At 36.7% G+C, this 24,465-nt stretch overlaps 1 protein-coding gene across 4 annotated transcripts in view; it reads right to left on the minus strand.

The window, feature by feature from the left end:
* Positions 1-1,930: 1,930 nt before the first annotated feature.
* Positions 1,931-24,465, minus strand: part of TXLNG (taxilin gamma) — a 23,236-nt gene continuing 701 nt past the window's right edge. The window contains exons 2-12 of one of the 4 annotated variants that reach the window (XM_026089615.1): positions 20,899-20,988; positions 18,664-18,958; positions 16,307-16,398; positions 15,525-15,596; positions 12,538-12,708; positions 11,982-12,176; positions 10,435-10,554; positions 9,268-9,342; positions 6,932-7,024; positions 6,333-6,428; positions 1,931-5,383 (exon numbers count right to left, since the gene is read on the minus strand). In XM_026089615.1, the coding sequence (XP_025945400.1) occupies positions 5,063-5,383; positions 6,333-6,428; positions 6,932-7,024; positions 9,268-9,342; positions 10,435-10,554; positions 11,982-12,176; positions 12,538-12,708; positions 15,525-15,596; positions 16,307-16,398; positions 18,664-18,943 (1,515 nt within the window). In that variant the 5' untranslated portion in view covers positions 18,944-18,958; positions 20,899-20,988 and the 3' untranslated portion in view covers positions 1,931-5,062. Of the gene's footprint in view, positions 5,384-6,332; positions 6,429-6,931; positions 7,025-9,267; positions 9,343-10,434; positions 10,555-11,981; positions 12,177-12,537; positions 12,709-15,524; positions 15,597-16,306; positions 16,399-18,663; positions 18,959-19,913; positions 20,100-20,898; positions 20,989-24,465 lie in introns of those variants that run through there. The other 3 variants (XM_026089617.1, XM_026089613.1, XM_026089614.1) reach the window with 3 other exon arrangements.

The following is a 24,465-nucleotide window of genomic DNA, read 5'->3' on the forward strand; positions in this document are numbered from 1 at the left end:
TCCCTTATTTTCAAGGGAATGGGATATTGAGTTTTCAGACCTATCTTCTATGCCCTAGCTATTTCCAGAAGCTTGGGCAGAGAGCATAACAAAAACTACACAAGGTAACTTGAAGTGAAGCATTGCCGGTTTAGGGTGACTTCCTCACTTGACCTCATCCCTGTATATATTTAATGCAGTTTTTCAGCAGAGAGAGTGACTGCATTGAAGAAATCTAACTCTTCATTCATCTTTTTACTGAAAACGAGAATGACAAAAAATATGCAGCTTCCTGAAATTACACTTACAACCTATTTTATTTCAGCATGGCTCAACCTTGCAAACACTGGTTGTCTAGTCACATCAACTGAATGCTTCAGAACTGTGGTCAGTAACTGCAGAGAGTGCTTTAGCACTGAGTTGCAACTGGTTAATTACTAATAAAGCCAATATGTGTTACTAGTCTGCATCACAGTATTTTTCTACTTGTTTTTTTTTTCCCCTAAGGATCTGAAGGTTTGCATCACCAACTGGTCCAAATGTGAACTTGAAAAACAAAAATGTCTATGTGAGGAGTTGAAAATGGTACTTCAGATAAAGGACTTTCAAATTCAAAGTTGCCTGCAGTCCAGGCATGGCCAAACATGCATAACAAATGGTAACAGGGTTGACTGAAACCTCAAAATGTGTTTGAGGGGTGTGTAATATTCCCCTGTAAAAGGCAATTATCCTCTGCTTTAAAAGTTCAGCCTGCGTAAGAGCCACATCCCTTAAAAAAAGAGAGAAAAAGTCAGTAACCTAGCAGGAAATAGCAGAAAAGTCAAAGCTAGCAAGGCTTAGATGAGCAGGGTTTGTAAAAACAAAACTATGACCAAGATCAAATGGTTTTATAAAAATGCTGGAGGTGTAAAAATCAAATTAGTCAGAAAAACATGGAATAAATACCAATAAGACATCTTGGACATGGCAGAACTGAGGTAGTAATTTGGAYACAACATCAGGGCATAAATTCTGTGGAAGTGACAGTGAACTGCATCAGTATGGAACAGGTATTACATAGCTAGAGTTAGAATAGGGTGAATATTAGACTACACTACAGAATGTGAGGACTGAAATTCCATCTGAAACAGGTGAAGTTTCACAAAAGCATCATAGCCAGCCCACAGTTATTGTAATGACCACAGTACACCTGGGGATACAGGAGAGACAATGAAGGTTAGAAAAGGGAGGCTTCCATTAATCTCCTATCACAAGATAAGGTATTTAAGTTGTTAGATGCCATAAGTGATTGCTTTCTTGAAGCAGTTAAGAACAGTATTCTTGGCATAGGCTTGGGCTATGTGCAAGGCCTGCTGTAAAATAGAACCAGCACAATCCATAAGCTACTTGAAACCCAAATCCTCACTGAAGCAAGAATTCCAAAATAACATCCAACCTCAAAGCTAGATGCTAACAAATGATTTAAAGGGGAATTCAAGTAGTCTTTGCAAGCAGCACAATATTCTCAAATACACTTTATTAAAGGCTCAGGCTAAATGGGTGCCAGAGTCAATAAAAGGATCAATAAAAGCTAGTTTATTTAGATGAGAGACTGAATTAGGCTATTAGAAGAAAACAGATACTTCTTCCATGAAAACTTGTCTAAACAAGAAGAAAGAGTGGATAATGGGTAATGTAAATGCAAAATCATAAAGGAAGCAAAAAGCAATTGCATGCAGCAACTTATTAAAGGCATAAAAACAAGCATCTTTTTCAAGTAAAAGGATGTGCACTCCAGCTTAGGAAGCCCCCAAACAGGAGCCTGCTGGAAGAGCATAGGAGATCCAGCAGTTCTGTCTTATCTGTTTCTCCCTGTGCAACTTGTACTGGTCACCATCAGTGACATGCAAGTCATCAACATGACTCCATACACCACCATTCTTGTCATTTAACTTGAACAATGCACTTACTCTCAAATTTCACATCTTTTAATTTTCATTCTTGAATTTTTAAACAAATACAGTAAGAGTTCAGTAGATCCAGTCAGACATGAATATGTTGTTAAAGAAAAACTCAGAGTCCAATATGTTAAGCATACTTATTTACTTAGTCTATACAGAATTGAGTAGATAAAATTTCAGATTCACATTAGTGAAAAATCTCTACAAAATGTTTTTGAAAAGCAAAACAAAGACTGCCTGTTCATTTATCATTTTTTCTCATGAAAGCAGACATGGGTTGTAAAAATAAAGCAGTGTGTTTAGCACAAACTAGATTTCTGCATCACTTTTTTCACAGTTATTTCCATCTACAGTCCAAAGAGGTAGATTTTCTGCAACACCTGAGAATTGAACTGTAACGTAACCAGGTGTAAGTGTAATGAGAGGAAGGACAAAACATTAGAGAGATACAGTCCTAACTTACTTGTGTATGTATACACGTATTTGGGTCTTGCATCATGTATAATTTAGTTTTGCAGCTTAATCATGGTGAAACTCTCAATCAGGCCCCMGAGTTTTGACAATTAGACATACTTATTTCAGGCTATATAAATCTACAGCCCAGGTTAAACAGTTTATGGTAGTGGAAGAAAGGCATTAATACAAGTTTAATCTAAAAACCCTCCTGGAGCCAATTTGGCTGCAGACCGGCAGTGCAATAGCCTGCTGTATGGCAGATCAGTTAGAGTGCTGAACATATCCCATATATATATATATATATATATATATATATATATTTTTTTTTAAGAACAATACTCTTCAAGCAGTTCATGAAATAGCATTGACTGGTTTCAGGAAGCAAAGTATAGCTCACCTTGGCCAGATGGAAAGTTGGTATGATGTGGGTATGTCACAGGTAGGAGAGAGAAAATATCCCCATTTTAAAAGCCTTTTACTTGGGGCACTCTGCTTCACTTACACACTAAGTCAATAACAAATATATTGTATTGCTGTTCTATACGTCACATCTCTAAAAGCCCTTTAAAATATTCTTGCAGCAGGGTCCAAAATTCACTCTTACTTCCATATAGAACAAGCACGATAGAAAGAATTGTTAAAGATACAAATGTTCAAATAATAAACTGTAAAAATAGAAAACTGCATGTCCTACCTTGCCAAGGGTATGATGCATCATATACAAAGTTTTTCACTTTCCCTCAGGAAAATTATTTCATGCTTAGTGTTACTGAAAACCAGTTCTTGCAGTAACCATTTTTAAACAGTTTGATTCTATAAAATAAGTCATTTGAAGAGCAAGTCTGAAATACTTCTTTCCAATATTGATGCCATATGGTTAACGTGATTAACATATCAAAGCTCTGAGCCTAACTCAGCTGACTGCTCATTGCTACCTTCTTTTCATTCCTGCATTGTGCTTGGACCACAAACGCAAAAACTGCACTAATCTGGGAGAAAAATGGCCAGCTCCCCACCTGCTCCTCCATTAAAGAAATGTCAGTTTCATACAGTTCCCTTCAGTGGTATGAGCTAAAAAACCCACGTTTATCAGGCCTTATATAACCTTATTCTCTTTAAGAGACAGCTACATTATTTCAATGTACATTACAACAGAAAAAGGATCAGGAGCTCAGTGCAGCCTGAACATTCAAGTAAATTTAGCCACTAAACTGTCAAGGGCAACGAGGGTGGGAAGCTCCTTAAGAGATGTGCTTGATTCAGAAATCCCCCCCCCCCAAGTAAGTGCAAAGAACATTAAGTACCAGAAAAGACTACACATTTTCATATTTCTTAAAATGACAGCAACAAAACTGGAAAGCAAATGCATGTGAACTAAAGTTAAGGGTAGCTTGTGGTTATTTAACACATCGCCTTGCCAAAAAAGTAGTTGTTGGTCCTCGTTTCTCTCAGAGAGAGAAAATAACTCAAAATGCAGATATCAAGTTTTCTCTGGAAAGACTATGTGGTTTAAGTGTGAATAAAGGAACTTTGCTTGTAACATGTTAGTTTAACAGAGTCTAAAGTACCATTTTTACCAGATAACCTTAAGGAACTGGTAAGGCACTCTGCCAACTGGTACAGCTTCAAGGTTGAGTGTGCAAGAAATTTCACATTGTACTTTGGGAAAAATATATGAATCTACATGTTCAGTTATAACCAGTATACTCAACTGATGTTTCAATACATTGCATATAGGGCTATTAGAGAAGCCTATATGCCAGAGACACATTTTTCTATAGCTCAAGCAGCAAGTATCCATGTTCCACACCTTCAGATAAGACACTGAGAAGCGTGTAGACAGTAATAGATTTCTCTAGTCAGAATTAACCATGTTATGGACACACTGTAGCCAAGACAAAAGAATGTGACCAACATCTGTGTAATAAGATACACAACTGCAAAGTCCCACTCCATAACATTGTTGAACACTTTCTCACACATTTATATTTAATTTGTTCACAGGCAGGGCAAATAGTCTAAACTAACCTTTACAACACAACCCTGAGAAGTCTGCAAGAAGTTGTACACCCTGTTTCACCAGCTGCAAATTAAGGTATTTCAAAGTTGTTTTTTCATACCACAAAGTACACTAAACCCCCTTAACATAACTTTTACTATATTCTGGACCCATACTTTTTCATTCRTATATATGAAAACATACTAGGGGAGAAAACTGAAATTTTTACTGGCCATTAGACATCCTGATGTAAATTAATTTACTGAAGAAATTGGTAATCATATTAGTATACTGAGTGGCAATTCAATGGACAAAAACAAAACGCTGTTCTTTAAATCAAGGAAGTGACATGCTGTCACTATTGTCCCCTGAAACAATGTTATATCTTTACACAGTCTTCAATGACAGTGATTTGTGTTGTGGGGAGGAAAYGCACATGCATCCTTTTATGGAAAAATATTTTCTTTTAAAAAATGAGGCAGATGTGCAACACAGTTGTGAAAAATTTATAGTTTAAGCTATTTAAAGCTGCTATGCAGCTTCCTGTACCACATAAGTCCAGTAGTTCTAAGAAAATACAGATATGGTAGAAAAAGTAAGAAAATTTTCACCACAAAACCAATAGTTACCACCAACAGAGAAAGTTATACACAAAATATATCTCTCAATACAGTGTTTACACTTCACTTTAGTCAACAGATTCAGTGCCAGGAACAGGACTTGTTGAGACAGTCTTTTCAGAACTACTTGCTGCACATGATTCAACATCAGGTTGGATTCCTGGTTCCACGTCAGTGGGAGTTCCCAGCTCCTCATGGGAATTGAGTGTGCAGGACTGCAGCACCTGCACAGCTAAATCCATGTCTGCCTCCCTGAGGGAAACCTGTTCCTTAAGGACTTCCACCTTCTCATTCAGCTCGTTCCTTTCTGTCTGAAGAGCCCTGCACAGCTTCTCCAAACGTTCCAGTTTTATTTGAAAACCTTTGTATTCTTTATCTCTTACTGTTTTCTGAGGGACAAAAGAAAACAGAAGCTTTGTGATCCAATTAAGTGTTTTTTGTTTTGTTTTTTTTAAACATAATGAAAAGAATCACCACTATTTAATCTTGTAGATTAAGTCTTAATGCATCTGGTAGGTCAAATACTAGCTGTGCTAGAGCAAATTTGCTCAGAGTACTTGACCACTGCACTTTATTACTCCAGTCAGTTACAGCCCAAGTAACTGCAACGACAGGAGCAGCAGGGAATAAAGGCAGAAAATCTAGAATCCAGCAGCTGTTACAGTCAGAAGTTACCATACTGATGACTCGCCTAATTAACTCCTTAAAAAATACGGAAAGATGAGCAGAGCTACAGTGGAACTTATATGAACAATTAGGTATACCCTAGTAAGGTTTAGAAAGATTACACCTACTATACCTCAACTAGAAATTAGAAAGTGTAGGAGAATGACTCAGAACTGTATGGGTAAGGCCTGTGTAAAAATGTTTTTTAGCTTCTCTCTTACTGGAGAGTAAATAAATATAATGGCACCTCATGACCTCAAAAGAAGCAGCAATGTAAGCAAAGTCTCACAGGTCTTTTCCTTCAGGTAAAGATTAAATATTTAAAACAGACTTCTACTGCAGAACTGACAGAACTTTGCTCAATAGATTAAAAAATTGTCAATACATTCAGCTTGTATAATTTCATACACACTATCCCACCAACTAAATGGTGAGCAAGGTAAGATGACTATTTTTTTGTGTCAGGCAAAGCAACTATGAAAAGCCAAATTCATCTTCTGTGTTTTGGGAGAAGAACAGCACATTTACACAACAGAAAACATAAGAGAATCCATGAACAGGTAGTGATGCTGTATCGTTTCTATCCAAAACTGAAAAACTGTATGAAGTTCTCTGGAATGCAGACTCTGGTTTAGCCATACTGTGGCTTAAGAGACAGCGATAATTACTCACCTCTTCGGCCATTTGCAGAAGAGCCTTGTTGTTGTTTTCCCATTTTGTACGCCATACTATTGTTTCCTTTTCCAGTTTCTTAATCTTCTTTGTCATCTGCAAATAAAAGGCTTACTTTTTTGGCTTGCACTGTAACATAGGTAGGTATACATTACTGATTTGGCTTTTTGTCYAAACTGGACTTTGGAAGTAACATTACAAGTTACTTTACAGAAAAATCTTTCTGCACCAAATCAATCCCACAAATTCTGGGTATGCAATTCAAAGATGACAAGATTGATTCCTCAAAGAAACAGATTATGAACCTTCCTCAAAAACAGCAAAAACTGTTCAAAGAAGTTTTAAAACATAAGTACAGCACACAAAACCAGACAACTACTACTGCCTTTGATAAAACACTGGAATTAGGATGTAGATATTATGGAAGTATTTCAAAAAACAGAAAAATTACATCATATTTCTCTTCCCTGATATTGCAAACCCTTATTTCCTGTCTTAAGATCCAAAGAAGGCAAATGCTGTAATGAAATCCAAAAATGCATCCTACTAACAGCATACATTTTTATATTACGTTTCATGCAGGTCTAATATTAAAGTACCTTTTCCATTTCCTGCCTGAAGGTTGTAAAGAGTTCATTACTCTTTGCCATGGTGGTCTGGAATTCTTCAAATTTATCCATGTAAAGAGAAAGCTGTTGAAAAATGGCAGGAACATTACCCTATACATCTGTATTTCCATACAGAAACATTCATTAAGGTACAGGAGGAAATTCAAGTCAAAATGATGGAATATCAACTTTTTTATAGTTTTCTCATACTATCCCACAATTTTAATTTGAGGAGCAAGCAGAAGCAAGAACAGCATGCTATTCAAGTTCTATGTATGAGCAGTGACCTATGTTTATAAAACAGCATTATATATTCTGAATAAAAGGACATCACACCAGCTCAATTAAACATGTTATCTTTCAACGTTTTATCACCACTATTTCATTTTGCTTCCCCTTTAAAAAAATCTTGTGGGTTTTAATATACAGGAAATACAGTTCTTGTTAAGTGAAGTGAAACTTGAAAAAGACCTACCTTCCCATCTTCCCAAGCAACCAAAGCTAACAAATAAGGCTGGGATAAAACAAACCTGACTGAATCCAGAAATTGAGACACACATTCATAACCTATGAAATCTGGCTAGTGAGCAAAAACCACGGAAGCTGAATATTGACAGGAATTCATTTAGTAAGTGAAAGTGTTAATTTTAACTAGTGAAAAGCATTGATATTTAATGAGAGAGAAGTTTCTTGTTCTATACAAGAAATTCATTCATCTGGAATAGCAAAATATGTTAATTAGCATAGTTTTTCAAGAGCAGGAAGTTTTAATACAAGAGAAAAACCTATAAATAACTTAAATTACCATTGTATAATCTAATGCTCTGACAATAGACAATTACGAAATGCCATGACCTTTTACTAGCAACTTCTTACTCTATCTGAAGAAACTCCTCAGAGCTGATCAATTCTCTCAGTTCTTACATGGGGAAGGACAGTAACATTCAGAGCACAGAAATAAAGTTTTTCTCTAATAATGGAGTGAAACTGGAATTAGCCTAGCTTATCATCAGTAGGTCATGACTCTGCAATTTTTGTGGCTGAACTTCCCAAGCTCATTTTATTCTACAAAGGTCTGCTGTCCCAAAGAAACCTCAAATTATATCATTACTATTAAAAAAAAAATTAAGAGTGAGTGAGAGAACATAAATAAAACAGAAGGCACTGGGAACAGATTTTAACAAAAGGGTTATCAGCTTGAAAGATTTTGATAAAAGACTACCCATGCAAAAGCTATTTGGGAGAATCCAGACATTAATGAGTCCAATTTCAAAGATGTGTGTATATATATACAAAATATATACATATATGATAATTAGCTACACACATACTTTAAATATAACTGTTGGAAGCCTTGGAACAGAATTAGGTACAGTAAGTGTTAGAAAGGGCATGAAACAGCTTGCAAGATGACAATCAATACAAAACTCAAAAATGAAGGAGTAAGAGGCAAGGTAGTTACTTAAGATACACTGAAAGGAATAGCTGCTGCTCCTCAGGTGCTACCACATTAGCTTAAGCAAGCATTTTCCTTTGCCTTAACACAGTCAATGACTGCAGGTGATCTGAAACAGCAGCACAGTCACTGGAGGCCACCTCTCTGTCACAGACGATTTGTCTGTAGCATTTACAGTGAAAACAGAATTTGAAGACAGTGAAGTTTACAGACAGAGACTCTTAGTTTTAGGTTACTGAGTCTGAATAACTACATGGATAATACCTACTATTTGCTCCCTTTCCTCCTGAAGGAGGGAGAGGATGGCAGCAGGGGGCAGTAAGGAACAAATTCTAAAACCCACATGGGAAAAAAACACCCAACTCTTGACAATCACAAGGGCCCATCTGGTCCTGAACAACTATAAAAAGGATAAGAATACCTTGGGAAAAAGAGAAGAACAGTTTCAAAGAATGCAAGGAATGGTAAAGTAGTAGCCACAATGAACAGGTTCTTAAGCTTTCATGTATTCTAGTCTTTGTAATATTAACATTATTAATTTAAAAGGATACCAACTCCAGCAACTCCATGTTTAGCACCTTCCAGGAACAGTACTTTTCAAAGGTCAGCAACTACAAAACACCAAGTCTTTACAACTTACACTTCATACCTCACTCTTGAGGAGTTGCTTACTAAAGATTAAATTTAAGATTAAATTAAAAATAGCAAGTATTTTTCACAAAAGGTAGATCGTATCTGATGAATAACAGCATGCAGGTTTTGCATGTTGTAAGCACTATATTTTAACCATTCCACAAGTCTCTCGATATTTTCATTTTGGAACAACTGCACTGAAGATCACTCCATGAAAAAAAATAAAAATAAAAATTACCTGCTGTTTCAGCTGGGCTTCCTGCTGCTTCATCTGTTCACATTTGTGTCTGGACTCAGTAGCTTCTTTTAGCAGCTAAAAAGAAAAACCAAAAAAAAAAAGTCATGTATTTATTGCCAACTGTAGGAAGCACAGAATAAAAGAAGTATTCATTTAGAATGGCTTAAAAGAACTTGATTTGTAATGAAAAGTGAACGAAGTTTAACAAAGGAGGTCACTTCTGAAAAGCAAAAACTAACCTCACCTAGGGGTCATTCACCATGTTTTCTCACCAAGTWTTTTGTTAACTATTTTAAAGTATGTGCTAGCACACAGAAATAGTTTTTACTGAGATGTTTTTTCTAATTGGTAGCATGATTTAATTTGTTTATATTTTGTTAGCAAGTTTGAACAGCTAAAATTATACAAGCAGTTCACTAATGAACTGAAAGTTACATAAGCCATTTTTCACCGTTATTTCTAGAGTCACTAATATTATCTCTACAAATTATTTCAATATAGTTTTACTTCATTTTTGAGACCACCCCGCATGTGAGTCTAAGAGATTTTCATCAGCTTATGATGCCAGAACTATGGTTTCCTAATGTAGGGCAGTCCACTACAGTGGATCATCACTTTAAGAATATACAGGAAAAGCAAGGCTTTTTTTCCCCTAACAGTTACAACTCCATATGGATAAAAAAMCAGTCTTTTCCTAAGGCTTTTTAATTGACAGCTAACTTCTTGGAAGACTACTGATGATCAAAATACAGTCAAAATATCAGGCATACTTTTGGGGACAGACAGTTTAGAGAAGCATATACTTTATTCTGCTTTTGTTATTTCCTGTAGCACAAATATAAAAGTTAAAACCACAAGACAGCAAAAAAGCACATCCTTGGTGTTTCAGCTCAAGACATTCCTAGTTTAAGAAAAATCTAAATCCAGCACATTTGTCAAGGAAATGCAGATAGAAACACTAGTTGCCTGTGCATATGGGCGTTAACATTGTAGGCATAATATACACATAAAGCTATTTAAAAAAATCCTCTGTCTTAATGTTGAAAGCTATTCTAACTTTAAGAACACACTACCCTCAGTTTGCTGCCCACTGTATTCACTTTAAATTATGAAAAATCTCTTCTGTTGGGTTTTGTTATTTCTCTAACATATACAGCAGTTACTTACAAACTCTCTTTCTCGCTGATGTTTTTCCTCTGCTTCTTTTATAAGCTGAGTAGTTTGTTGAAGTTTGGCATCCACAAGTTGCTGCTGCAATTCTTTATGTTTGAACACTTTATCAATATGCTAAAGAGAAAGAAAAATCAGGTTAGTCAAATATGAACAGTGCACAGGTCAAGTAAGATAGTATGGAGGGGGCAGGGAAGAAAACAAGTATTCTTGAGAAGTTTCATGCAAAAGTAAGCAGACAGACTGTTTTACATGTGAATTTTCTTCTCCTTTCATCTCCATCCATTATAACTAGACTTTTTTTTTCCATCTTTCATAGAAGCTTTAGTTACAAAGCTGTTTTATTAAATTGGCAGAAAATTGTCAATCACTTTGCAACAGATGTTTCAAAAATCCTAGAACAAAAACCCTACATTCTTCCTTCAAAAGCTAGTATCTACTTTTAACCGTATTGCACTTTAGATATTACTTTTAAAAGCTCTAGTCCTCATAGTTAAAAAAACTTGAAACCAGAAAACTTTGCAAAGGATAGGCTACTTGGCTGATGAAATTCCACAAATAACCAAACAATTACGTAGTCCTACTTCCAGCTGCTAAGTAGCATAAGTCAACTTCCTGCCTTTTCCCCAAATCATCTCATGGTAGCTACAAATATTCTGTGATCACAAAAGGTGGGAAACTAGAGTCCACAGTGAACTTTCCCATTGATCCAGATTTAAAAGAAAAACAACAAAAAAACAAACAAAAAAAACATACCCCAAACCTCCTATGCCAACTAAAACCAAACACTAGCCTTAGCCACAGAACTCCATGAGACTTAGTTTAAGCCACAGAAGTGTGGTAACTTGGGGCTGGCCAGTTCTTCCTGTCAGAGAACTATCTACTTCACACACTGGTGCCAATTAAAGCTAGCTCAATTAGCCCCAATATACAGTTACTTCTGTGATGCCAACCCAAATATATTCTTAAAGCATGACAGCTTAAGATGATTGAATGCCAATAACGTGAGCTTATACAATACAGAGGAGTTTGCCAAAAATTATTCCATATCTTTACTTGTTTTGGTTCATTTAGATTAACTCTTATATCTAAATTATAAAAGTTGCACTTCTAAATATACATTTAATATTTGAAGGTCTTTTGGTTGGAAAGAACCTTTGGAAATCACCTAGTCCAATCTCCTGCTCAAACTAGGGCCAACTTCAAGTTTGATCAGGTTGCTCACACCTTGTCCAGTTGAGTCTGAATATCTCCAAGGACAGATTCCACAGCCTCTGGACAACTTGCTTATATTTGACCACTTTCATTGTGAAAGATTTTTTTGATGCATCTTTAATATATATGTGCAAAACCACAGAGACTGAAGAGGTAGATACTGGGCCAAACAGCTACTTTATTTTTCTAGGTAATGAAGTAAAAAATATTTTACATTATCTACATGATAGGTGTAAAATATAAAGGGTTTCTCCCCACCTCCCCTAGTAAATAATTATCTGATCCCTTTAGCCAAGGAACTAAGAAGATCCCATCAGAAGCGTAATCACCTCTTCTCGCAAAGCATACTGCTCAATGAGTTTCTTCAGTTTTTCTCCCAGTTCGATATTTTCCTGACGGAGCTTGGCATTGTGTATATCGTGCTGTTCCAGTTGAGCCTGAATTTCATTCAGTGTAATCTGGAAGTGTGCAGTTGCTTCTTTACGTCTTTCCTCCTCTTCACGTGCTTGCTGCATGTTTTCTTCCTTTTATGAAAGAATATTAATCATGTTCAAGTCAAAACATGYACCTTTTTCATATTTGAGTTAGATGTGATGGTAATAACTCGCTTCTGTATAGTTTCAAGTTCTAGAGTTATCATAAACCAAATTCATAATATGTTATGCTGATCTTCCCCTGTAAAGGGCATGGAATGAAGAATCTAGAAGTTCTGTAACTTTTACAGAATCTTACCTTATGCTAACACCACATGCCCCTTATCTTCTATGGATACAGTTAATGGACAAAGAGATAAGTAAAAAGCAGCAGCTTTGATTTTAAGCAGTAATCAAGACATGGGACTTCCCTTCTTCCCCACCTTCATGCAATTTATGTAAATAAGTTAACCTTTAACGTCTTGTTGTGACGCTGAAGCTCCCGGCAGAGAGATTCCAGTTTGCTACGTGCTAGAATGGCCTTGCTATGCTCACTCTGTAAGTGGACTTTCTCCTTCACAACTTGTGCTTGTTTCTTCTGCAGTATCTTCATTTGCTTTTGAACATTTCGGCTCTCCTCCAACTAAAGGTAGAGAGTATATTTATTAAATGAAAATGGGTGTGATGAAACTTTATGCATATAGACAAGCAATTTAAAGTAGACTGAACAAAAACATTTCAAATTAATTTCATCAAGACCCCCGAAGCTGCTCTTACAAAGAGCTCCCATCATCCTACAGACATTTTTAAATGCGTAAGGATAGACGAGGGGAAAAAACAAACAAAACCCCATACAAGTTCCAATTTGACAAGCATTTGCCTTTGGTGAAAAGAACAATAGATCTGTTGACCGTGGGCTACCAGCTTGTTTTCAGCTACTGGAGTAGGACTAGCCCTGAGAAGGAAGAATGTGGCAGTTTTAATAAAAGCCAGCTGAGATTACCAGCAATTATCAGTCCATTAAAATTTGTTTTTGCTGTAGAAACAATAAAATTAAGTGTTACTCAAGATTAATTTTACAAACTAATTTGAAGTACTACCCTCTGGCCAAAAATATCTTCTTTATATAAGATCTTTGCGCTCAAAGACCTTCAGCAAGTCACATTGTTTTTCATTCTCTTATCTGTAAGGTACACACAACTGTTCAACTAACAGGTAGTTAGCTAAACTACCTGTAGTTAGCTAGGTAGGCGAGTTGTTTTTACTATCAAGCCTTTTCAAAAATGCTCAGAACTGTGTATAGAGTCCTTTAATGTTAGGAGGAGCTCCTATTGAAGGAGGCAGCAGTTGATATGAGCTTGTAAAATGCTAAAGTATTTCAGAAGTGGACACACGCAACCGGCAGCCCTGATGCAAGCCAACCCAAATTATGTTAAAGCTGCACAGCCCAGGCTTTGATGGCTTGAAATTTACAGTCTCAACCATTTTAAACAAAATTCTGATTGTATTTCCTTCAGGCTGTTTAGATGGTAGAAAAAGGCAGAGCATTAAACTTGGCACAAACAAAATCTGTTCTATGAACATCCAGTGAATGGGAGAGTTTCTTGCTTGGATAGCAGGTTGAGAGTAAATACCAYTGTGTATGATTTTTTTGGGCTCCCCGAGAAACCATATTGTTTACAAAGAGTCTGCTCTATTGTAAGGAAGGTACCATAATGTTAAATGTAATACTGCTCCTTATTAGATAGTGCCTCAGCCTCTAGACAACACAGCAAAGGAAGGCTGGCAACCAGGAACAACATCATGACAGAGAAGAATACAACGCTGGTTTTCTGAAAGAGCTCAAAATAATGTTAAAGCACAGAAGAAAGAATAAAGAAGAAAAAGAGTTAATGACCTCCATGACAACAAGTTAAATTCATAGCTCACCTAGTTTAGAGTGAAGGAATGTTAAGGAAATGTTTTGATATCCAAACATAAAAGCCCTTTTCTTAGGTGGCATGAAAAAACACTTCAGGTGGCTGTCCTGTTTGCATACATAAGAAACTTCAGACAGACCTGTAAAAGTATTCCTGTCTGACRTACATATCACCAAGGATGCAAACTTTTCCGCATCACAAATTGATCTTCTTATAGAGTCCAAAATAGGGAAAAAATTGTGGAAGATCTTTTGCCAGGAGAGAGGCATTCCTACCTTAATTGTACAGTCCTTTTCATGAGACACCACTGAAAAACCTGATAGTGAGCTTTAAAGATGATGAATCTTTAAAAAAAGAAAAAAAGCATTGTAGGTGCACTGTCATAAACAGTTCAAACCTCTGCTGGCATTAGAACTGACACCTGTGCCAGTGGTTCACCACCAGTATCCTAACGAAAAGAATGCATCTTAAAAGGAGGACAACTGGATCAAACTGGACCTTTCTAAGGGTAACAAAATACCCCTAAGAGTCAATCAGCTAAAATGGGGCCACTATCACACCTGGACAAGCTCCCACCCATCTTCCCAGCAGTTCTGAGCATCATGGGGAAAGCAATTGGTTTTCTAGGATGGCGGCTCTACCTGTAGATTGTGGACCCTCTTCTGGGAGAGCAAAAAAACCACAACAATGAATACATCTCTCCTGATGGCCAAACTTCTATGGACTGAAAAACATACCGAAAGAGATTACAATTCATTTAGTCTAGCTGTTCTCCTAACCAGTTTGAGATCTTTTCTTCAACAACAAATTCATACAAACTGAAGGTGGTGCAGAAAATCTGTTTTCTTTATGCATAAGTGAGGAATTCATCCCAAACTAACTGCTTATATAGGCCATTATCATCACATGGAAGCTGTCTGCTCAAAGAGAAAAAGCACAACATCCACAAAGAATTGGTCAAAAGTTTAACTCATTTATTGCATTTCCTCTCTCAATATCCAAGTTCATTTTTACATGGGCTCCTCATTCTTGAATTGCACTATGAAAATATATTGTTTCTCAGTTAAGCAAAAGTGATAAGCCACTATCTTAGAGAAGTTGTTGGGTTCGGAGAAAATTCACTCATCCCAACATGTGAGAGAGAGTAAGAAACAACAAGAAAAACAAAGCAAAAAACAAAAAACAGACCTCTGAGGAAGACTCAGGTTAGTTTTGTTTAGGAAATTCTAATTCTGTTCTTAAGAGACTATTATTGTCTTAACAATTAAAAAAAAGACCATCTCCTAACTCATTCTCAAAGCTCTGGAGACAGTATTCATCTCAAAGCAAAAAAAAAATGCATATATATATTTTCAGCAAAATTATGCTATATTGGCAAGCATTATGTCATTTTCAGAAACATTTCCAGGTATAAAACACTTGACAACTAGTTTAGAGAAGACAAACCTCATGCTTTTTTCAAGCTACTCAGGTGTCATCTCTTTACTTTTGTATTTGTTTTATATCTACAAATGTGGTGGAAAACAGAAAACATACACACACTATTTCCAGTCTTTCTGGATGTCCTTGTCTCAGGATGAACATATGAAGTATTTTTGTCTCCAGACTCATTCTGAAAAGTAAACGCACGAGCCAGCTTTTTTTCTTCTTCTTTTTTTTTTGCTATCAATTTAGAGAGGAAAATATCCTTTATCCTACTCCTCATTGTGGGAATGTTCTCTATGACAACTTACTGCTAGTGTTCTGTCTTTTTGGTCTGTTACTGAAGAAAGAGATGCAAATAAGTGGATTTAAAAAAAAAAAAAAAGAGTATGATCAGAAAGCACAAAGCAAAATTAAACCTAGATCTTTCCAACTTCCAAAAAATAACTTGGAATATAAATAGTTAAGCCGTTACTTAAGCATAACTAAGCTTTTTTTTTTTTCTCTCTCAAATCTCTATCACACTGTTCTTTCCCTTTATCCTAAAACATGTAAATTACAAAATGCTAGCACAAGAGCTAGCATACAACATAAAAAAAMTAGGAAAATTTTAATTGCTCCAAAAACCAAACTCTTAGCTTTTTTGTTAGTGTTATGCTTTAGTACCAGGTTATGAGAAAGTTATCATAGTCTAATTTTTCTTTGAGTTTATGCAGTCATGCAGAAGTGAAATGACTGCATGAAAGTTTAAAGCAGTATTCATAAGAAGCCTGAGTGCTCATCATTTTTCTAACGCTGCAAAACATCTGAAAAAGTTAGGTGTCCTGCGTTAAAAGTTCTGTCATCCAACAGTTAATATTAACAAATGAGTAACTCTTGCTATCTTTACAAACTACTTACCAGATCAGCATACTTTTTGCACAAAGCTGCCAACTTCTCTTCTGGAGTAGAAAGCGTGTTCAAGGCTTGCATTAATAAYAGCACTTCTTTTCCTATGAATTGAATAGGAGATGACTATATTCAGGGAAAAACACTACCACCACACAGAAGAGTAGCCTGTTCATAAAAGCAAACTGCATAACCACAACAACTTAGTATGATTTAAACTGCACTGCGTAGTATCTGACAAAGGGAGGACAAATGGAATATCATCACAAAATAAGAAACAGTCGTCTTGACTATGTGCCATTATACAACTCGGTGAAAGTAAATTTAATCTTAAAAATCACGAAAATATAATTTATAATATCAAATACAAAGATAAAAATCTGAGACAATGAAATTTAAATGTTGAGTTTTGCCAATAAATGATGTTCACATGAGTATTTTTAATAAGCCTTTGAAATTTAAATATCAGCAGTGGTGTGATAGTATTGAACGCAGCACTTGCAGATTTTAACATTAATCTGCCAGCAAAACCTCAGAATAGTTGGGGTTGGAAGGCACCTCTAGAGATCATCTGGTCCAAATCCCCTGCTCAAGCAGAGTCACCTAGAACAGGTCATTCAGGGCTGTGCCCAGTTGGATTTAGAATATCTCCAAGGATGGAGACTCCACAACCTCTCTGGGACAAGGTTCCAAAGTTCAACTGCCCTCACAGTGAAAAAGCGTTTTATGTTCAGATGGCATTTCCTGTGTTTCAGTTTGTGCCTGCTGCCACTCATCCTGTCACTAGGCACCACTGAAAAGAGTCTGCCTCCATCATCTTTACACTGTCCCATTAGATATTTATAAGCATTGATCAGATCCAACTGGAGCCTTCTCTGCTCCAGCCTAAATACTCCCACTTCTCTCAGCCTCTCTGCCTATGACAGATACTCCAGGCCCTTCATCATCTTAGTGGCCCTCTGCTGGACCTGCTCTAGTAGGTCCATGTCTCCCTTGTACTGGGGAGCCCAGAAGTGGACCCAGCATTCCAGGTATGGTCTCACCAGGGCTGAGTAGAGGGGAAGGATGCCCTCTCTTGATCTGCTGGCAACGCTCTGCCTAATGCAGCCCAGGATGCCCTTGGCTTTCCTTGCCACATGGGCATGTTGCTGGCTCATGTCCAACTTGATGTCTACTATGGCCCCCAGGTCTTTCTCTGCAAAGCTACTCTCCAGCTGGTCAACCTCCAGCAAGGTGTTATTCCCACCCAGGTGCAGGACTTGGCACTTCCCTGTGATGAACTTCATAAGGTTGCCCATTTCCCCAGCCTGTCAAAGTCTCTCTGAATGGCATCACAATCATCCAGTGTGTCAGTCACTCCTCCCAGTTTTGTACCATCTGAAAACTTGCTGAAAGTGCATTTACTCCTACTGCCCAGGTCATTAATGAAGATGTTAAATATTATTTGCCTCAGGATTGACCCCTGGGGGACACCACTAGTGACTGGCCTCCAGCTGGGCTTCATGCTGATCACAACCTTCTGATCCCAACAGTTTAGCCAGTTTTTAATCCACCTCACTGTCCAATTACCTAGCCTGTACTTCATCAGTTTGTCTATGAGGACGTCATAGGACAGTGTTAAAAGCCTTACTAAAGTTGAGATGAACAACATTCACTGCTCTCCCCTCATCCACCAAGCCAGTCATCTCATCATGGAAGGCTATCAGGTCACTTAAGCATGATTTCCCCATTGTAAATCCAGGCCAACTACTCCTAATCACCTTCTCATCCTTCATGCACCTGGAAATGGTTTCCACAATTAGTTGCTCCATCACCTTCCCCAAGATCAAGGTGAGATTAATTGGCCTGCACTTGCCCAGATTCCCCTTCTTGAAGACAGGGGTGACATTTACTCTCTTCCAGTCCTCTCCTCTCTTTTTCCAGGATCTCTCTCTCCCAATTGCCGCAACCTTCCAAACATAATCGAGAGTGGCTTGCAATGACATCAGCCAGCTTCCTCAGCACTCATGGCTGCATCCTATGAGGGCCAAGGACTTGTGTATGTCCAGTTTCTTTAAGTGTTCCCTAACCTGATCCTTCTTCACCGAGAGCAAACAAAGTTTAAAAAGCCAATTAGTAGTAACATGAATCTTTTAAAGCTGCTATAAAAATAACAGTACCAATAGAAGGACTCTTACATTAAGAACTATTCTTTAAGCAGAAGTACACATTTTCTCAGAATATCCTGTTAAAGATGACAAAGTTTGGCTACAAAGTGAATTTAAGATGAAGACCTAGATAAAATATGTAACTATTTTATGAAAACATTAAAGCCCTTTGAAACTAAAATAATTTAAGATTTGAAAATCAAAATACCAAAGAAAACATACCTAAAGTTTTCTCTTTGTGTTTTTCACTCTCTGGATCTTGTTGGCCATCAGGTGGATCAGTACGGGCTTCTTCCCTCCCAGGAGTCTCCTCACGAGATTCCTGAGAGCAGCATGGGGATCCCAGGAGCTTTCTATTCCTTGTGATATACTCAGCTTCTTCCATGCCATCGCAGTTGGACTGTGTAAGCTGCAATGCTGTATCAGACAGCTCATTGCACTTGCTGTTCACCAGCTGATCCTGGGTATTCATTCCCATTTTCTGGGACCCAGCTGCTTCCATTGCACCAGTAATCAGCTGGGTAAGGAAAAGGAAGAAGTCAGCAGTCAAGAGACTGTATTAAAATGAAAAAACATTCACCTTTCTTTCACATGGAAAAATAAGATCAAGATTCCACTGTTTTACTCAAGTTGATCTGCCCACTGTTGTCAAGACAAGTATATGAAAAGCAACCAAAGTAACTGTAAACAGAATAAGCCTAAAGAGCAATGAAGGAACCAACACAGAACAGCCCGAAAGATTAACTTCTGTTATGAAACAATTTCAACACTTTGTCATCGCAAAATATTTGTACTCTAGAAATAAAAGTTCTCATGGAAAAAAAAGAGTTGCCCCCCAAAAAAAGTTCTAAAAGCTCCAAAACTATTTAAGCGTCCTTTCAGCTGTTAAAATATAGAGTCTTAAATGAAAACATTTCTGCTTCACAGACCAAAGAATATTACAGAAATCAACACCAAGTATAGAGCATTTAAACTCAGCAAAAGTATAACTAGCTTACATAGTGTATTTGGAAAAAAATGGTCTAGAAATTGAGGAAGGAGGACATCATTATCAAAAACCAGATACCAACTTTATTCCATACTAGTTTCAGAAAACTGAAAAATATCAGATTTAAAATAATTTGAGACATACAGCAAAGACTTTAACACTTAATCTGCTAGGAAATCCAAAGAAATCCATAGAAATACTTATTGTATGCCATTGAAATAATGTAAAAGTTTAAATAATAAATTATTTCAATGTCAAACTGTTTAAGCACTACTTAATCTCAAAAGCGTGTCAATTCTTAAAACCAGGAGTTTGCACTGGTTTGTATATTCTATACAGATGGATCCTTTCTCTCTTCAAAAGAGGTTATCCAACATAGCTCAAAGGAACACAGCCAACACTAGCAATATACTGTTCAACTCCCAATTTCTTCAACCTGCCTAGAAGAAAGTTATTTAAGATCATGAAATAAACGTGTACTAACATTGTAAAAATATATACACACACAACAGTTTAGGTCTTCTCTACACTCAAAGCAAATCRTCTGCTTCACACCTTATCTCAGGGCAGTCTTATTCTTGACAGGATGGAATTCATACAATACCTTTCAGGTAGGACAATAAGCTTTGTAACTGCAAATCTGTATAGACACCAAGGAGCAACATTCATTTTATTAAGGAAAGCACACTCCCTCAAAAACTAAAGCTCAATGACTCTTTTTGTAATAATATTCAATTTTCTTGCTTAAATCTCATTAAGAATTGGTCTCCATAGACTAGAACACCAGTGGTTCTACTAGTAGCTAGAACAACTTGGTAAGATACAAAAATAACTCGCATCTCGTTCATTTCATCAAATTGTAGTCCATAAACTCTTGCAGACTGATTGTAGTGGTCAAACATATTAACATCCTAATGCATTTAATCTAGACTAGGAAGTGGTTTTTTTTTGTTTTCATCAATTTGTGAAGTCTGCTATTGCCTGATAGGGGCCACAAATACTAATAGCTAGATAACTTCCTGCATATGATTAATATTTAGTATTTTCTACATTAGTGTTGAGCTTTCAGTCACTTCACAGATAAAAAAACATAACCAAAAGTCTAAACAGCCTTCTTAAAGTCTTAACTTTATTCTTAAAGCACTCTATATTTCTAACTACATAAAATTTCAGGTTTGATTTGTTACAATCTTCAAGTTGAAGCATAGCAATAATAARTGTCACTCTGAGAATGTATTATGTACCAAACCATATTAATGTCACTGAAATTGCCCCAAATACTGGGACAGACAGACTCAACTCTTACCATTATCTTTTTAAATACACATTAATCAGTAAAGTGAACTTCTCAGTTTAACATTCCAGCCAGAAGGGAGCACTTCCAACAGCACATTGTATAATAGTGCTGATTCAGCCACTACTGAACTAAAAATAAAAAAAAAGCCACCATCTATTGAAATCAGTACTACCTCTTTTAGCTGCTACCATGACCTTTCCAGCTTCCAGCTGACTTCCAACTTCCAGGTTCCAACCAGCTTTAATGATACTCAGTTTAAAATCTGACACAAGACCAGAATAGCATTGTTACATACCCAGAAAGATTTTTCAGTAAAAGTTAGAAAGAGCRTGTTGCACAGGAAGTGTGTCACCCCATAACAGACCACAAAATTACTTACCAAAATTTAAAGGTCTACCATTAGGAAATAAAATACTTGATACCTATTTAGCTGTAAAAACAGCTATTACAAGACACCAAGACACTGACATTTCTGAATAAGTATATCATCTTCAGGCTATTTAAGATAGTTACAGACTAAACAGATTAAGGATGCCTGCAGGAACATTACCAGTAATATCACTCCTGCTCAGCCCCAAGCTTTAGTTCAGTATTTTGCTCTGTTATCCAGACTTGTACCTTGATCAAAAAGGTGCAAATCAGAACAACTCTACCTTATTTCACATTTAAAAGATAACAGTACAAAGATAGCCAGTTTCATAAATAGTACRCCTATGATCATAAGAACCTAAGCCAACTTTATTCTACTTCAGACAGAACTGCTTTAGCAGCATGCAATACCCACATAAGGACAAACAAGCCATCTAGATAGAATTTATCCTACCATGCCAAAGCATAYCATGAATGTGTTTATTTGTTCTAGAACCTACAGTAAGCATTTAACATACAGTGCTATCTAAAAATATATTATCCACGGTATTGATGCTATATATAAGGTACTTGCATTTTACACTTCATGTACTAAAATATATACTTTACATGCACGCATACACATACTCTTACTATCCAAAACATTTGAAAATCCCTCTCTGTATCTCTGTTATTATAAGAAATCATAATGAATAACTGTACCAGTCTACTTTTATCCTAAACACTAGCAAATTACCCTAAGAAAATCTAAGCATTAACATTAATATATCAAAAGCAACTCCTATGTTCCTGGAGTAGTAGTTGGCCGATCTCATGAACAGACTCCTGCCACCTTAGCATCTCGATTTCATACTTTCAAAAAAAAAAAAAAAAAAAAAAAAAAAAGCCTAGAAGCTTTAGAAAGAGCATATGTACATAAACTCAACTTTCAAACCTGACTATATGACAACCTAAATATACAGGCAAATATGTAATCATCTGTTTGGTATCAGGCTACAGAACAGGCCGTTCGAATGACACTGTTCAGCTGAATATTTGCAAGCCTGTCACATGTGCAACTGTACAGAGATTTTTACTTATGCTGACTAATTATATAGAAGTATTGTGGCAAACACAGTATATCATCTTTATCACATATGTTTATGGGAAAATTCTGGGCTTCCTGCATCCCAAAGATTTACTTTTACTTGCTAACACAGAAAAAACTTGCTTTGTCAACCTATACACAATATACTTTTCCTTAGTGCAGACATTCAAGAAGACTTCATTTTTACATTCTGTGCAAAAAATTCAGCTTAAGGTCATTCTTGCTGGTAACTTTATTTGTAACTTTTCCATAAAAATTAGCATGTTGGGATGTCACAAAATTGAAGGTTGAATTTTACAGCAGGTGCATCTTCATCCCTTGGTCTTGCAAGAAGAATTCAGGTGCTTGGGTCCACTAGTTCATTAAGGTTATTCCTCTGAGCAATACTTCTCTATACTGTGCTCACTGAGCTAAATCATCCTGCAGTCTAATTATACCCTTTTAAAAGCATGATGGTCTCCGAGGTAGCTTCCTAACTAAACTCTTAGTTGCGAGGTCAGAAAGTCATTTTAAACAAACATTTCATCCTGTTCTGTAATCACATTAAAAAAAAATATGCTCTATGCACTCAGTTACCTACTTCAAAGTATCAGACTAAGGCATTAACAGTATTGCTCATCATCAGTTTCAGAGCATTGCACAGTTATAATTCCCAATTCAGCAGAAAGAAGATTATGACACATCTACTTTGAAAACCTGTAAGTATTTGATCCTTATAAGAGTTAATTCAGAGCCAGCCTTGACAGGGTTTCATTATGAATGCTGTTGGCCTTACATTCAAGATATATCCTTTGATATTGGTTCAGACATGTATGCTCCCACATCACCTCTGCTTATGGACCTTACTTTTTTCTATTATGCTTTCCATGTTTCTTGCACTTTCTTTCAGTGGCCCTGTGACAAAGATTCCTGCCCTTAAAGATAACTTTCATTTACCTCAAATATGACATCAAAAAAAATCCCACCAAAAATCATTAAAAAAACAGAGACTGTGTTTGTACCATTTTTCTTCTCTGTGCTGTGGAAAAAAATATATAAATACATATATAAAAATAAATAAATAAATAAATATGAAAGGTTTCTTCCATGTTTTAGCTTAAAACATTAGAAAATTTCTTCCTGTAATTCTAGCAAGAATTTCACTGGAAGACCCCAGAGTTTAAAAGGAAGCTTTCTGTACATTTACATGAAGAGCAAAGTGCTGCACATTTCACCAGTCCCTTTTTAATGAAAGCATCCAGGACAGGTGTTAATTAAATACTTTATACAGCATGACTCACTTCCCCTCAGTGCAGTTTCACTTCCTCTTTACTTTAATCCTAATAGTTTTCCAGTCATCCATACAACATTTCTGGAAAAAACAGGGTAGACAAGTTCTGAATTCCCAATACAAACAGGTCATAAGTAACCTAAAATGAAGAAGCTTCTGTGTACCTAAAGAAAAAAATTCTGCAAGAAATGGTTGGAGGATTTTACTTTTAATTCTCAAAAAACACTCTAGAATTTGCTCAATACTCCCTGCCACTTTTCAAGCTCTTCTTTAATATTATTAAATTCCATTTGATTGTGTGTACATTCAAAATACAGCAATGCCGATTTTTTAGAAAACACCTGCTTTCATAATGGACACTGAAGTTACTCACAAGTCACTTCCTACTAAAGAATCTCCTAAAACTCACAGGAGAAAAGATGTGTTCTCGTCAAGGAAAATTAGTTCCACAGCCTCCTAAGTGTTTTTCCAACATTCAGAATAAACAAACAAAAATATTATTTTTAGGATGTCACTATCCTTCATACCATTGAAGAGAGTTACCACAAGAAACACTTGAATTTACGTGTGGGCACAGGATGAGATACTAAAACAAAACATGAGGCGAGATTACCAGAACAGTTCGGTTGCACAAAATATTGTACTGGTGAGATCAAACACGACAGATGAATTACATTTTAAGACTTTGCTGTTTGGTGCCAGAAAGCATGGATGAAGTTTTAGGCCTTTCTTACACTGACGTGCAAACAAGAGTTACTGTAAATTCACTGAGGGCACTATGACCCGGTTAATCTTTTAAGGGTCGTTTCAATTAAAAAATAAATAAGCAAGCAAACAAACGAGACCAGTTTTACCTATTTCTCAGGTAAGGCAACACTCCCCAGCACCACCTTGCCACAGGCAGGTAGGAGCCGCTTGTACTCCGGCGACAGCACCTGCACCGCCACGCGCAGGGCGGCAGGCAGCAGCCCCGCAACCCCGCGCCGGAGGCCCCGGGGCCGCAGCACCCCGGC

The sequence above is a fragment of the Apteryx rowi genome, unplaced genomic scaffold (genome assembly GCF_003343035.1).
Source record: "Apteryx rowi isolate R43461 unplaced genomic scaffold, aptRow1 scaffold_823, whole genome shotgun sequence".
Lineage (NCBI taxonomy): Eukaryota > Metazoa > Chordata > Aves > Apterygiformes > Apterygidae > Apteryx > Apteryx rowi.